General features: G+C 50.3%; 2 protein-coding genes across 10 annotated transcripts; both read left to right on the forward strand.

Annotated features, from left to right (window-relative positions):
• Window positions 1-2,608: 2,608 nt before the first annotated feature.
• Window positions 2,609-11,527, forward strand: DCAF11 (DDB1 and CUL4 associated factor 11). 9 transcript variants are annotated; one of them, XM_040227302.1, is made up of 15 exons: window positions 2,609-2,912; window positions 3,504-3,738; window positions 4,578-4,705; window positions 4,940-5,067; window positions 5,342-5,406; window positions 5,719-5,819; window positions 6,057-6,203; window positions 6,410-6,464; window positions 6,820-6,888; window positions 7,231-7,288; window positions 7,387-7,572; window positions 7,924-8,077; window positions 8,493-8,645; window positions 9,466-9,572; window positions 9,663-10,519. In XM_040227302.1, exons 2-15 carry the CDS (start codon window positions 3,584-3,586, stop codon window positions 9,795-9,797), a joined length of 1,641 nt encoding a protein of 546 aa, XP_040083236.1. In that variant the 5' UTR covers window positions 2,609-2,912; window positions 3,504-3,583; the 3' UTR covers window positions 9,798-10,519. The 9 variants fall into 9 exon arrangements, with proteins under 9 accessions (XP_040083236.1, XP_040083238.1, XP_040083239.1 ...); XM_040227304.1 differs by having other exon boundaries at window positions 2,624-2,912; window positions 3,372-3,738; XM_040227305.1 differs by having other exon boundaries at window positions 2,624-2,912; window positions 3,509-3,738.
• Window positions 11,062-14,273, forward strand: FITM1 (fat storage inducing transmembrane protein 1). The gene is made up of 2 exons (XM_040227315.1): window positions 11,062-13,272; window positions 13,636-14,273. The coding sequence occupies exons 1-2, from the start codon at window positions 13,007-13,009 to the stop codon at window positions 14,246-14,248; spliced, it is 879 nt and encodes a 292-aa protein (XP_040083249.1). The 5' UTR covers window positions 11,062-13,006; the 3' UTR covers window positions 14,249-14,273.
• The last annotated feature ends 651 nt before the right edge of the window (window positions 14,274-14,924 follow it).

Below are 14,924 nucleotides of genomic sequence, written 5' to 3' on the forward strand. Positions count from 1 at the left end.
TTATCAAAATGACTTAATTAAAATTATTTTTTAAAGAAACACCATTTTCTTTCAATGAAACACACAGTACATCCTAACATATAAATGCTCATATACATTTTTAAATTATTATCACAAGTAATATAATCAAGTTCATAGGCTTAAAATCTTTTACATACAAAAATCAACCGATGCATCAAGAGATGAAATCTTACACTCTTCAGCATTTGATGTCAAGACTCATTTTAGCCATAAAACCTCAGATTTTTCTTTTTAACATTTACTGTGACTTTAAAATGCCTTATTCAATAACACACAAGTTCCACCTTTCAAAGATTTGAGTATAGATTTTGTTCAGCTTTAAACTGCATTTGTAAATTAAACAAATTTGTAAGCTAAGGAAGAAAAGAGGAGAGGTAATTTTTAAATGAGTTAAGAAGATGAGTTTAACAGAAGTTTTTGTTTTCTGTGGACCTCAAGTGGTTGAACTGTGTTAACCATAATGATTTGTTCATACTGTATCCTTATCATATTAGTTCATGCAAGGCTTTCTCTACTATTTGTCTAATAATAAGCCTGGGTATTTTTATACTTTTTAAACGCAGAATTTAAAGATTGTTTTTGCATCCACATGTCACCAGAAGAACTACCACCTTTTTGAAACCTAAAAATGTAACTTGCACAATTTCCCACAGCATAATAATAGAAGACTACATCATTTTAATGGCTACCTGGCATTTTTGTGTCTACCATATGAACCATAATTTATTTAACCAATCCTATCCTGTAGCAGTGTGCTTGGATCTATTTTGTTTCCAGTGTTTTACTACAATCCATAATTGCTCTCCTGAACATAAACATTTATGCTAAACTTGGCATCTAGACTAGGGCTAGCTTCCTAGAAGTGACACTACTGGGTCCTGAGAAAGGAAGTCTGATTGGTAGAGACAAAGTTTCCCCCAGACAAGAAATTCTGGGAAGGTGCAGAGAAGAGAAACGAGTAAGGACTTTATGGCCATATTTGCTTGGCAAAAGTAATAAAAAAATGACAAGGGGGGACAGATGGCAGCACTTCTAAGAGTAAAAAAAGAATCAAGCAGGCTTGGAAGTTTGTATTTGAAACAAACACTAATGAACCAGTTGTAGGTTAAGAACTGAAGTCTATTAGAGAAGAATACTTCCAGAGATCAACTAACCAGGAGAGGTGTGAAACAATGAAAATTTGATGTTGGGTGATGACTCTGAAAACCATAGGACTTGAATAACTGAATTTAAAGGGCAAAGAGAAGGGAAAGGTCATTTTGGAAAAGGATTCCAAATTTTCCAGGCTGGACAACCCAGAAACCACAGAATCTAAGATTTTCTGATGGTGACTCAAGACGGTGAAGAAAGGAATGGCATTTCATGGACAGAGGAGCCTGGCAGGCTACAGTCCATGGGGTCACAGAGGATAGTAACCCTTTCGCTTATATTATTTTAGAATTTATTTATAAATATATATATAATATTTATTGAGACAATAAACACTACAGGGCAGATAGTAAGTAACCTGGCAAGAGGAGATGGCTGACTGGCAGAACAGGCTACTTAATTAGTAGATCCCAGAGCAAGAGAAAATTGTGGGGCACTTGCTCAAAAAAATGTTTAAGCATTTCAAAGGGTGACAGCAGAATATTAAACCAAGTGTGGGCCCAAGAAGCCGGCCCTGGTGATCAGGTGATAAGCACCGATCTGGCGACCTAGAAACCAGGAGGCATCGCCCAAAGGACTAACCACACCTTCGCCCTCCCAGGGAGAATGAGCCCAGGGAAACTAAGGGTCCCCACTCCCCTACCTGCCCTGAGGCGGCACCGGGAGGGGGACAGATGACACTTCTAAGAGAGTGCTGTCTGGGGTTGTTGAGGTGCACCTCAGACCCCGGATGTACGCGCCCGCGCCCGGCACGGACAATCAACACTGCCCCCCACAGACACACACACCCAACCCCAGCAAGGGCAAGGATCCCAAAGTACACAAGTCGCGGCCTTGGACTTAGCCGAGTTACTCATAAACCCGGAGGAGGGGGTAGGAGGCGCCGCGAGCCAGGACCGGCCTGGGGCGGAGAGGCATCCAAAGCACAGAAGGTCTAAGGAAATCCCAGAGGGCCCAGGGGGCGGCTGAGGGGAACAGACAAAAAGTAAAGGCCAAAGGAGACCCGCGTCTGTGTTAGGGAACGTCAGCAAAGACCGACAGGGGTCACCTAAAAAGTTGCCAAAGCTGCTAACAGGAGGTCTAGAAACGGCAAACCCTACAAGAACAAGGCTTCCGGAAGCTAAGTCCGGAAGGGAGGGTGTGAGGGCCTATGACGTGAACACGTCCCAAAGGCGCCGGGCACCCCTTAGGGCAGGGACGGCAGTAGCTGCAGTCGGCGAAGAGAGAGACGATAGACCCGAAAGGGGAAAAGGGAAGGAAAGAGTAGGTCCTTAGAGGTCGTCTGAAAAGTGCGAAGCCAAACTAACCCAAGGGACCGACAGCAAATTGTATCCCTTGCTAAGACCCCTCACGGAAGCGCGCCAACGTCTTTTGTAAGCCCCGCCCCTCGCCCATCTAGTCTAGTTCCGCGGTCTCATATTCAGGAAGCAGCCGGTTCCCTACATACTCCTCCCACAAGGAGCAGTCGCCCCTACTGGGTCGCGCGCTTTCTCCTCCCCTCAAACCCCTCGCGCACTTTCTCCCGCCCGTCTGTCAATCACCGCGCTCAGCTGTCCAGTAAGCTGGCCAAGAGGGCTGGGCCGTCAGGGCTGTCGCGTGACGTCCGTAATCCGCCGGTCGCGGAGCGGGGAGATGCGTGACGAAGGCGGCGCGTGACGGAGAAGCGGTTAGCCGACGCTGCGGCGGCAGTCCGTGTAAACAAGGCCTCGCGCCGCTGCTGGTCCTGCGACTGCTTCTCGCTGGTGGGTGGTCTCGCGCGTGGCGGGTAACCGCAAACTATGTGGGAGGTGCTTCTCGGCTTCCTCCCTGCCTGCCCCCGCTTAGCGTACACACCCCCGGAACACCACGTGGGCGTGAGGCAAGGAAAGGGGGGGATGTTAGGCCGATTTTTAACCTCATTGGTTGTTGCTGCCACCGGCTTTCGCAAGGGAGTGCTCTAATTGGCCGGTAAGGGGGGCGTCGAGGGGGTCTCTGAGTTCTAAGGCTTCTGATTGGCTAGGTGGGTAAGCTAATGAGGCGACTTTCCATCTGCGAGGGGTTTTGATTGGTTCGCCGGAGAGGTTACCTGGGAATCCACCCCCACCCCAGGGACTTTGATAGGTGAGTTTGAGGTGGAAAACTGAAAAATTCCTGTTCAAAGGATTTTCACTAGTGAGCTAGGGTCACGCCCTAGGTTTCACTCTGCTTATTTTGCTTCACAGGATTGGGAAAGGTTTGTGTTCCCGAAGCCTTGGGAGTTGTTACAGGCTGAGGAGAAGGGATCTCAATACCTAGGAAGGGTCGCCCTCCTAGAGATAGCTACTGTCGATCTCAGGAAACTCTGGTGTTTCTAGAGCAGGCTTTGCTTTCACCAAACCCAAGGAGGTGACCCGAGGAGTCCCCACACAGGACTTAAGGATGCTGTGACCAGAAGATGGGATCACGTAACAGTAGCAGCGCAGGAACTGGGTCCGGAGACCCCTCCGAGGGCTTGCCCCGAAGAGGGGCTGGCCTGCGTAGGAGTGAGGAGGAGGAAGAGGAGGATGAAGATGTGGATCTGGCCCAGGTACTGGCCTATCTCCTACGCAGGTAACTTACCCCTTGGTGTGTCCCCACCAGGCACCACCACAGTCCCTTGATACCAGCTCCCTTCGGGGAAGTTACAGAGAATAGAAAATGGGATCAGCCCAGGATAGCTGTTCTGTTTGAGCAGAACAGCCTTCTCTGCTGGACACTGGCAGCACTCCCCTAGGCAGGGTCAACAGAATGATTTGCTCTTGTGTTGAGGGGACTATTCAAGGGAGTCTAGCTATGACTACACACATGTAACCTGTTTTCCAAGTAAGTAAAAGAAAAAAGAGGGAGGGGTGTCCTGGTGGGAAGGAAGTGCTATGAGGGGTGAAGAAAAGAGTTGGGGAAGTGGGTGTTGAATTTAAATGAAGTCATTGACACATGATATGAGGCCACATGGATTTACTTGAAAAACAAGTTTAAATTAACCTAACTCTAATCCTGTTCCTGAAGAAAGAATGCTTTGAGGGAAGTGACCGCCGGCAATTGCCTGGAAAGGGGATGCAACTGGCTTCAGAAAACCATGTCCTATGCTAGACTCCTTGGGCAGAGACTCAGAAGGAAATGCTCTCAGAATTTCTAACTCTCTGGGAAGTCAACTCAGTAGATCAGCCAACATCCATGCAATGCTGGGGTTTTCTACTCCTCTTGTAAGAGTGAAAATTAGCTTCCTGGTGTGTCTTATAGGAGACAAAATAACAGCCACAGTCTAGTCAGCCTCACACCTCAACATGGGGACAGTACAGGGGTTTGAGGACAAGGTGGTCTATGAACTACATAACCATTGACTCTGAATTTGGTTGGTCTGGGGAAGGGATCCTCCCCTTTATCACGTGGGCGGGGGGGTCTCTCCACAGAGGCCAGGTGAGGTTGGTGCAGGGAGGAGGTGCAGCAAATTTGCAGCTCATCCAGGCCCTCTCAGACTCAGAGGAAGAGCATGACAGTGCCTGGGATGGTCGTCTTGGAGACCGATACAATCCACCAGGTAAGAGGAAAGACAGACAGAGACCCTAACATCAAAGGATTTCCACTATAAAACTTTTTTAAAAAAATTAATTTTGGCAAAAATTGCAAGAAAAAGATGAGATAATTCAGGGAATGAGGGAGTCTTTGCAGCCCCAGTATATTCAGCCACATTGAGAAGGCTGAGCACAGCCTTGCTAACTATCTGCTGGAGCTGGAAAAGACCTAGGATGAAGCTTCTCTTTGGTGCTCACAGTGGATGCAACCCCTGACACCCGGGAGCTGGAATGCAGTGAGATCAAGACACAAGTGGAATTGGCCACAGGGCGGCTGGGGCTTAGGCGGGCAGCCCAGGAGTTCAGCTTTCCTCAAATGCTGCACCAGGTAGGCCTCTCCTCATCCAGCCAGTCTGGCAGCAGGACTATTAGTGCAGCCAGAAGCCACAATCCCAGAGAAGAGGGAAGTAAACTTTCCAAGGAAGCCTCAAGTGCTGGAGCTGGAGCACTCTCAACCAGCCTGAATGGGCATTTGGTGGGACATATTACTGTGTGCTGGGTTCGTTCCTGTAGCAAGAGCAATATTTTTGGAAGAGGGGGCTTGGTGTGGCTGAGGTGGCCCTCTGTTTCCACTAGCAATATTCCCCAATCCCTTCCTTTAGAGAGAACGGGGCCTCTGCCACCAGGGAAGCTTCTCCCTTGGAGAACGGTCTCGAGTGATGTCTCAGTGAGTATGGGGCTTGGTGGAGAGATTCCAAGGGCCAGATAAGTCTAAACTTTCTTAAACTTTGAAAGGATGAGTGTTAAAGGATTCTCAAGGATATTAAAGTTAGGTTATGTGGGGTTGAGGCTTTGAGAATGAGCAAAGGGGAAAAGTATAGCAATTGAGAGGATGATAGAATGAATCAAAGACAAAGGCTTATACCCAAAGCCGGGAAGAATGCCCCTGTACTCACATCCAGCTCTGTTAGGATGCTGCCAACTGGGACAGGAGCCATCCTGAGCTCCTCTTACCCTCACTTTCTTTCTGCTTCCCCAGCTTCTTGCCCAACGATCTGGGCTTCACTGATACCTACTCTCAGAAGGCTTTCTGTGGCATCTACAGCAAAGATGGTCAAATCTTCATGTCTGCCTGTCAAGGTACCATACCCTAGTCCTACCAGCTGCCTTAGAACAAGAGATGTTCCCTCTGACTGATGCTAGAAAGCCCCAGATCCAGGGAGCTCAGACCCTGGCTTAAGGATGCTTAGCTAGAACATATGTTTTGTCCCATGATCAAGGGGAGATTCCACAAATCAGTGGTGAGTGAGAGAGGTCTGACCTAGGGAGGATTCCAGGAGGCTGTTTTCTAATGCTGCCTGATTGCCACTCACACAGACCAGACAATCCGACTATATGACTGCCGGTATGGCCGCTTTCGTAAATTCAAGAGCATCAAAGCCCGAGATGTCGGCTGGAGCGTCTTGGATGTGGCCTTCACCCCTGATGGGAACCATTTCCTTTACTCCAGCTGGTCCGATTACAGTGAGTGTGCCCCAGACCTCCATGGTCTCTCCAGCTGGGGACCTGAGGTCTCCAAACACCCATCTCCTCCGTGCCATGACTCCATGCCTTTTCCTGGACAAATTACTCCCCAGGTCCAACTTCCTTCCCATTTGTTCTATCTCTTCCCTGGCTCTACCCTCCTTACCTCAGCCCTGAAAGATTCTTGTTTCTCTTGCTTCTCTTAGTTCATATCTGCAACATCTACGGGGAGGGAGACACACACACTGCCCTGGATCTAAGGTACTGGCTTCCGTTACTGGTCAGGCTCATCAGAAACTACTCAAGAAGGGCTCTCTAGGAGCATACCTCTTGAACTGGAACTCCTGCTTAGAGGAGAAAGTACACTGGTTGCAAGTTTCTCTGTGTGGACTTCTGGGAGGGAACCACCCAGCCTGTCAGCCAGAGGACCAGGATAAATAGATGGCTGCAGGATTCTTCTTGGTTCCTCACTGAGGTGCCCCACGTTCTGGCATGTGTGCTGGCGGGATTTCTTTTCCCCTCAGCAGTGTGCCTCCCGGCCCTTGACACATTCTGTGTGGATTAACCGGGCTAAAGGGAAGTTCACTTAATGCAGCTCCTCCTTGTCTCTTTTCAGGCCAGATGAACGTCGCTTCGCTGTATTCTCCATCGCTGTCTCCTCAGATGGACGAGAAGTGCTAGGAGGGTGAGTGTTTGTGGGGATGCCTCCAGAACTTAATGAGATAGAAATTCTCCCAGAAACGGGCTCTACCATTACAGAGACTACAGTAGATACCCATACCCAGGCAGCTGTGGAGAACAACCAGGGCTTCTCCAGGGCCAAGATTTATGTGTGGCTTCACTTCTCAAGCACCATTTCTCCAGCACAAGATGGGAGGTCACAGCTAACTCTTCTCCCACCTCCTGTATAAGAAGATACAAGGGCTTGCCCCTTAGCAGGACTTCAAGACACAGTGTCTCCAGAGCACACGTAGCATGGGTCCTCTCGATCCTGGCTCCAAAGCCCTCTTTATCGCCTCCCCTTCAGGGCCAATGATGGCTGCCTGTACGTCTTTGATCGAGAACAGAACCGGCGGACCCTTCAGGTAGTGCTCCCGAGATTTCAAGCCCCCGCCTCCTGGTCCTTGGCTTGTTGGAAGACCTAGAAAGAGGTTGTAAACATCCTGGCCCCTTTCTGCCCTAGATTGAGTCCCATGAGGATGATGTGAATGCGGTGGCCTTTGCTGACGTCAGCTCCCAAATCCTGTTCTCCGGGGGTGACGATGCCATCTGCAAAGTGTGGGATCGACGCACCATGAGGGAAGATGACCCCAAGCCTGTGGGCGCGCTTGCCGGACATCAGGATGGCATCACTTTCATTGACAGTAAGGTGGGTGCAGAGGCAGGACCGCACAGCCAGGCGACTGAGTTGTGCTATCAAAGCAAACAGGGGTGGCAACTCTCCAAGCTCCTCCTTTAGCCACGGTTTGCAAGATCAGCACTGTTCCACAAGGAGCAGGGCTTTCTATACAAGAAAAGTAGAAGATAATCTGATCCAAGGTAGAACAGGAGCCATCAGTGTGCTGGACAAAGAAGGGGAAACCTAGCCAGGGTGTGTGGCTAGCTGGGGACCTGAGGCCTACCTGGGTGAAGAGAGAGGAGACCAAAGAGCAGCCTGCGTTCATACCCCTCAACTGAGAGAGGGGGCTCTGATCCTCCTTATCCATCCTGGGATTCACAGGGTGATGCCCGATATCTCATCTCCAACTCCAAAGACCAGACCATCAAGCTCTGGGATATCCGACGTTTTTCTAGCCGGGAAGGCATGGAAGCCTCTCGCCAGGCTGCCACACAGCAAAACTGGGACTACCGCTGGCAGCAGGTGCCCAAAAAAGGTGAGAGTAGAAGTAGAACCTGAGATCTGGAGAGTGAAGAGTCAGGAGTGGTAGTTAAAATATTTAACCTGTGGTAAGGCCCAGCATGGGCATGATAGATGAAGCTGGGACCCCTCTCCTGACTCCCCCTTGCCAGGCATTAACTCTTTGTTTGCTGAACCGTGGGAAAATCAGGGGTTACCAATGTGGGAACTGGGGATCACTCACTCCAATCCAATGGATACAAAAGTACTGCAGCATCTTGACAATCAGCAGAGCCATACTGGCGTATATCAGCTGACTGTTTGGTGGGGAAAGAGACACCAGTTGGGGATTGGAAAGAGGACTGTCTATGAGCATCATTGTTTGCTGAGGACTGGTGATACAGGAGAATCCGGACTCCCTAACCCCGGGTTTGCCCTGCATCCCTCCCCAGCCTGGCGGAAGCTGAAGCTCCCAGGGGACAGCTCCTTGATGACCTACCGGGGCCACGGGGTGCTGCACACCCTCATCCGTTGCCGATTCTCCCCCACCCACAGCACTGGCCAGCAGTTCATCTACAGTGGCTGCTCCACTGGCAAAGTGGTCGGTAAGGACTGGGTCAGACCAGGGGGTCTCGGGAAGGGCAGGAATGTTCCCCTGGCATTCTACCTGTAACCACCAGTGAGCACCTTAAAAAATCCAGTGAGAACTATAATGAAATTTCATTTAGCCTGAAGCGGGGCGGCTTAAACAGAGAAAGAAAACATTCTATTCATTAGCATTTTAAATTAAGAAAGGAACACAGAATTCTAGTCAGTAAATATACTAGATCACCAAAAATATACACGGTTCTGTTTTTTAATCAGTCAGGGAAGGGATTACAGATGAAAGGTAGGAGGGAACAGAGACAGAAAGAATGACACAAAAAGCAGCAAGTCATAAAAGATGTACAGCCACTGAAGCAGGAGGAATGCATGAAAAGAAACACAGACACAGATGGATGGAGCCTAAGACAGAGCCTAAGATAGACCTAGGGAGGTGCTGAGATGAAGGCCCATCCAGGGAGAGAGGAAGGCACACCCGAGTCCAGAAGAGGAGCAGCAGGTTTACAAGTCTATGGAGACAGGCCCATGTTCACCTTTGTGGTGTCTCCCATATCTTGTGAGCTTTCAAAAAAATTGCTGCTTTAAAGCCACATTTCATTTTCTTAACTGTTGACCCTGTAACATTTAGCTAAGGGCCAGAGATACCCAAGCTCTGCTAGATCATACTCTCAACCTGAGGTAGGGAAAAGAAACTAACAGCATCCCCAGATGTGGGCTTTGTTCCTCTGGGAAGGTGGGAGGTTGCCTGAGAGGCAGGGAGAGATGAGGGATGGCTGGAAGGTCTTCTGGCTGCCCTTCTCCACTCTGGCCTTCCCCGGACAGTGTATGACCTCCTCAGTGGCCACATCGTGAAGAAGCTGACCAGCCACAAGGCCTGTGTGCGTGACGTCAGCTGGCACCCCTTTGAGGAGAAGATCGTCAGCAGTTCGGTGAGGATGCTAGAGTGAGGGTGGCCAGTGTGTGTCTGGGGCCGGGTGAGGGCAGCGTCCCCTGACCGCTCGCCACCTTCTACCCTGCAGTGGGACGGGAATCTGCGTCTGTGGCAGTACCGCCAGGCTGAGTACTTCCAGGATGACATGCCAGAGTCGGAGGAGCACCCCGGCACCCCTGCCCCAATGTCCCACCCCTCTACAGCCTTTTCCTCGCCCCAGTAGATCTGACCTCCAGGCCCAGTCATGGGTGAGCCTCTTCACCAGCTCTCCACCTTCTCCTTCTTTTCTCCCCTATGGGGGATCTTTGGGGACTCACTGGCACTGGCTAGGGAGAAACAGAAGCCCAGGCTTTGGGCCCCTAGCTGATCCCTGGGAGATCCTCCCCTTGGGGTAGTGTGGTCCTCTCACATGCTCACACTCAATCATCTTGGACCTCTGTCTCTGGCCGGGGTCTGGCAGGACTGCCATTATCTGATCAGCAGGAGAACTGTCCTGAGTGTTTCTAATCATGTTTGGATGTTAAGTGTTAGCTCCTAGAGTAGATGCCTGGGGCCAGGTCTGAACTGTGCCATCAGCAAGGCCCATTGCCCAGGCCTTCACATTGAGGATTAGTTAGACTGGTCAGTCAGAGGGCCAGGAGTGCTGGCCTTTGTTCTAGAGGTCCTAATGGCTAGAGCTCTAGCCCCTCAGGGAGAGGGGGATGGATAAGCACCCTCCCACGGCGGGAATTATGTCTTCTCTCTCATGCGTCTGGGTCTTTGGGGTGGGCAGGCTATGGTGTGAGAGGCTCTGTGTGGCCCCACACAGGGCAGGTCCTCCCCCTCCCAGAATGTTCCATCATGCCAGAGGCCAGCAGCTTCAAGGAGGGATGTTGAAGTAGGACTCCTTTGTCCTATCACTGGCTTTGGCTCCCTCAATAAACTCTGTGGGAACCTGGCTCAGCATCCGTCTGTCTCTCTCTTTATCCTGTTGCAAATCTTTTATCCTCTCACTTTAAGAAAATGGTTTCAACAAAGCTTTCAGATATGCTTCTCTGTTAGAGAAATCACTGCTTTGATGCCTGAAGATGAAAGGGAATACCAAAATCATTTGTTAACTGAGCTTTGCAACAGGGAGTCCCTCACCGACCTCAGAAACTTCTCAGCAAATGGAAATTGAGATAATAGGAAGTAAACACATTTTAGATGAGAACCCAGAACAACCACATCAGCTCTGCCCTGGAGCTGGTCCAGTCTATGAAAAGAAGTAGCCCAGAGCCAGAGATCACCTGGTGGGCACTAATGGCAGGCCCCATCTGGGCACTTCACACTCAGGACTTTACCCATTCTCACAGCACCCTTTTTTCCAGGTGAGGAAATGGAGGCATACAGAGGTCAGCCACCATGCCTCAGGGCAGACCCATGGTGTGGACAATAGGGGAGCAGCTTGGCCTCACCTTCCCCATTGTCTCTAAGGCAGTTCTGGAACCAGAATGCACACCTCCAAGGGGTCTTAGAGACACAGCAAGGGATTAAGAGGTGTACCTCTTCAACAGCAAAACACTTTTAAAGGAATAAATTGTCCGGATGCTTGGCCTCCAGGTGATCTCTTTCCTCCAGTTGACCCACCTGCATGAAACCATCACATGGATCTCTACTGGCTCCTTTCATCTCCCCTCTGCCTCTTCACCCAGGACGGACTCCCTGTTGCAAAGCTTAGTTAACAAATGATACCTATCTCTACCCCCTAACACCCAGAGATGCCACCCATCTCACCCAGAACTGTTTTACCTCCAGGATGCTAGAAGGAGATGCCAACTAAAATGATTAGTGTCCTCAAATCCTCATTTAATCAAGGCCCCAAGGGCCATCTGTTCTCATTAAGAGATGCATTTCCAATACAATCTTATTGTATTATTATCAAACTCTGTGAAAGTTTTGTTGTACAAATAATATATTTTGTGTTACTAACAATTTTGAAATTTGTACTAATTTATATGGAAATTCAATACAGAAGAAAAAAATTCAACTTATGGTCACAGGAAATGTGTAAAAATTGTTTCAAATCATCTACTCTTTTTTTTGGGCAGAGACTTATGTATGATCAATGAAAGATTTTCAGGCATAAAAACATATTAGGATAAATTCTGTAGGGAGAATAGAATGGAAATATAATTTCTTTTAAGATCTTGTCACATTTTTAAAATGAAAAATGGTGAGATATATAAACACTAGTTTTGTGAAAGTGTTAGTCGAGTGGTTGTGTCCAACTCTCTGCAACCCCATGGACTGTAGCCCACCAGGCTCCTCTGTCCATGGGGTTCTCCAGGTAGGAACACTGAGTGGGTAGCCATTCCCTTCTTGAGGGGATCTTCCTGACCCAGGGATCAAACCCTGGTCTCCTTTGTTGTAGGCAGATTCTTTACCGCCTGAGCCACCAGAGAAGGAGTTATATAGATAGCTTTATTTTTGAAAAGTAAGTATATATAATACACTAGATATTTTGTCCTTTGCAACTATTTAAAATTACAATGAAAAACTCTGTGTCAGCTTAAAAATGTGTGAGTGCTTCTGGAGGTCCTCAGGTATAGTGCCCCTGAGCACGTGCTATGTCGAGGTATGGGAAATGGAATCTTGGTCAGTTTGCAGATGATGGCACTGAGGACCAAGGAGGGTTAGTTTATTTTCTCAAAGTCACAGAGTTGGGCCAGAACCCAGGTTCCCTTTCTTGCTCATCCCTTTCACTACTTCATGAGCCTCCACAAAGGTAGCCCCTGAAATCCCATTTCTCAAATCTCATTTTGAGAAATGAGAAGACAAATAGGGATCTCAAAACAGTTACTGAATGAATAACGGAAAGTTGCTCACCGTCCTATGGCTCCAGCCTCAGTGGTCAGGCTTGGAGGCCACATTCTATGTGTGGCCAAGCCCCAAGGTAATTGAGGGGCACAACCCCAAGGATATGATAGACTCCAGACTGGGGATTTTCCTCCTAGGGTCTCCTCCACCCCCTATCATGTGGGAGTGAACTTGATCTTTGGGACTCTGAGAGGCCAACCTGTGTGGGGTCGGGGTGACTTTGGCTGACCAAATAGGGACATACAGACCCAAGCAAGCTGTGGACAAAAACAGCCCTGAACCACAGGAGTGGCCCTGAAACCTGAACATGGTTTGACCTAGAGACATAGGACCTAAAGTCAAGGGACACAGACTAACAGGGAAGGAACAAGGCCATTGTCAGGAAACACCCAAAGTGAGAACCCTGCTGACGTGGCAACCCTCAGCCCTGGCCCCTCACTGCCCCCCGCCCCTCTCCCCCGCCTGCCAGCTGCCAACAGGGCTCTGCCCTGTGTCTGCCACACCTGTCACTGCCTGTCCTTGTCCAGGGGGGGCCCCATCAGCCCCTCCTCAGCTGCTCAGCAGAGCAAGCGGTTAGCGGGGAGGGGAGGGAACATGGAGCGGGGGCCGGTGGTGGGGGCAGGGCGGGGGGCCGGGGCCCAGATCCGGGCCCTGCTGGGCGGCCTGGTCAGGGTGCTGCTCTGGGTGGCCTCTGCCTTGCTGTACTTTGGAAGCGAACAGGCTGCCCGCCTCCTGGGCAGCCCCTGCTTACGGCGCCTCTACCATGCCTGGTTGGCAGCAGTGGTCATCTTCGGGCCCCTTCTGCAGTTCCACGTCAACCCTCGGACCATCTTCGCCAGCCACGGCAACTTCTTCAACATGTGAGTCCACTCAAGGCTGGGGGCGCTGGCTGCCTGGGCTCAGGGATCCCGGCTCCCTCCAGGTTTCTGTCCTCCTGCCAGTGTGAGACACTAAAAATAGACTAGGAGGTTAAGGAGAAAGTCAGGGGGGAGGGGAACAGAGCCGGGGGGTACAGGAGCAGGGCCGAAGAGGAAATGTGGACCCTAGAAAGCTGAATGGACCTCCAAGGAGACGGCCAAGTTCAAGTGGCTGTGGGAGAAGGGGTTAGAGGGCACAGAAAACAACAGGGGGTGATATTGCGACTGGAGACAGAGCCAGGCTGGGAACACACAGAGTGATGGGGCTGAGGGGCCTCAATAGCCTTTCCTCTTTTCTGCCCACAGAAAGTTTGTGAATTCGGCGTGGGGCTGGACCTGCACCTTCCTGGGTGGTTTTGTGCTGCTGGTGGTCTTCCTGGCTACACGGCGCGTGGCAATGACTGCCCGGCACCTGAGCCGGCTGGTGGTGGGGGCAGCTGTGTGGCGGGGGGCCGGCCGGGCCTTCCTGCTCATCGAGGACCTGACCGGCTCCTGCTTCGAGCCTCTACCCCAGGGCCTGCTGCTCCACGAGCTGCCGGATCGCCGCAGCTGCCTAGCGGCCGGCCACCAATGGCGGGGCTACACGGTCTCCTCCCACACCTTCCTGCTCACCTTCTGCTGCCTGCTCATGGCCGAGGAAGCAGCAGTGTTCGCCAAGTATCTGGCCCATGGGCTGCCTGCCGGCGCACCCCTGCGCCTTGTCTTCCTGCTCAACGTGCTGCTGCTGGGCCTCTGGAACTTCTTGCTGCTCTGCACTGTCATCTATTTCCACCAGTATACTCACAAGGTGGTGGGGGCTGCGGTGGGTACCTTTGCCTGGTACCTCACCTATGGCAGCTGGTATCATCAGCCCTGGTCTCCAGGGAGCCCGGGCCATGGGCTCTTCCCTCGGCCCCACTCCAGCCACAAGCATAACTGAAAGGAATAAAGTCACATCAGACCTAGCTCCGGCTCTGTTCATCACTGGGTTGGCAGGACCTGTAAGGGGTGGGTAGGGTAAGAAGAAAGTATAATAGTCGCCAGGGTTCCCCAGTCATTCCTTGCTGTCACTGACCTTGAATGTCCTTATGCTTGACCCCTATCCCTCCTATTGTCCTTTTAGTCTCCTGGTCTCTGCAGACGTCAAGCTATCTGGGGCTCTGATGTCAAAGACTGGCACTGCCAGGGCAGGTAATAGTGTCCTCAGGGATGGGCAGCATTCCCACTAAATAGATGCTCCATCTCCAGCTTGGCTGATTTGTTTTTCCTGCCTCCAGCACTGAATCCCCCCCTCACCATCCTCAGGGGCCTTTCTATCTGGGCACCCTACTCAGCCTCCCTTTCTACCCTGTCTTTCCAAAGAGGGTCTATACATGCTTATTTTCTTAAAAGATGTTCATTGAGCCAAGCATAGTTCTTTGCTATGTGAATAAGAAAGACAAAGTTTTTGCTGTTTGGGGGCCAGTGGGTTACTGCCTGATGATAAATTATAAATAATAATACTATTGTGCTTACTCTGTATCAGGCACCATTCTACGTATCTATAAATTCTTTATATAAATTCACATATTTAGCCCTCACAACAACACCATGAGGTAGGAGTGTTCCCACTGTAC

Source organism: Oryx dammah, unplaced genomic scaffold (genome assembly GCF_014754425.2).
Source record: "Oryx dammah isolate SB20612 unplaced genomic scaffold, SCBI_Odam_1.1 HiC_scaffold_26, whole genome shotgun sequence".
In the NCBI taxonomy this organism is placed as follows: domain Eukaryota; kingdom Metazoa; phylum Chordata; class Mammalia; order Artiodactyla; family Bovidae; genus Oryx; species Oryx dammah.

Coding starts and splice junctions, on each gene's coding strand:
- DCAF11 (XM_040227302.1), top strand. CDS start 3,584: ATGGGATCACGTAACAGTAGCAGCGCAGGAACTGGGTCCGGAGACCCC. Junction 7,289..7,386: donor AGAACCGGCGGACCCTTCAG/GTAGTGCTCCCG, acceptor TTTCTGCCCTAG/ATTGAGTCCCATGAGGATGA. Junction 9,573..9,662: donor AGAAGATCGTCAGCAGTTCG/GTGAGGATGCTA, acceptor TCTACCCTGCAG/TGGGACGGGAATCTGCGTCT.
- FITM1 (XM_040227315.1), top strand. CDS start 13,007: ATGGAGCGGGGGCCGGTGGTGGGGGCAGGGCGGGGGGCCGGGGCCCAG. Junction 13,273..13,635: donor CACGGCAACTTCTTCAACAT/GTGAGTCCACTC, acceptor TTCTGCCCACAG/AAAGTTTGTGAATTCGGCGT.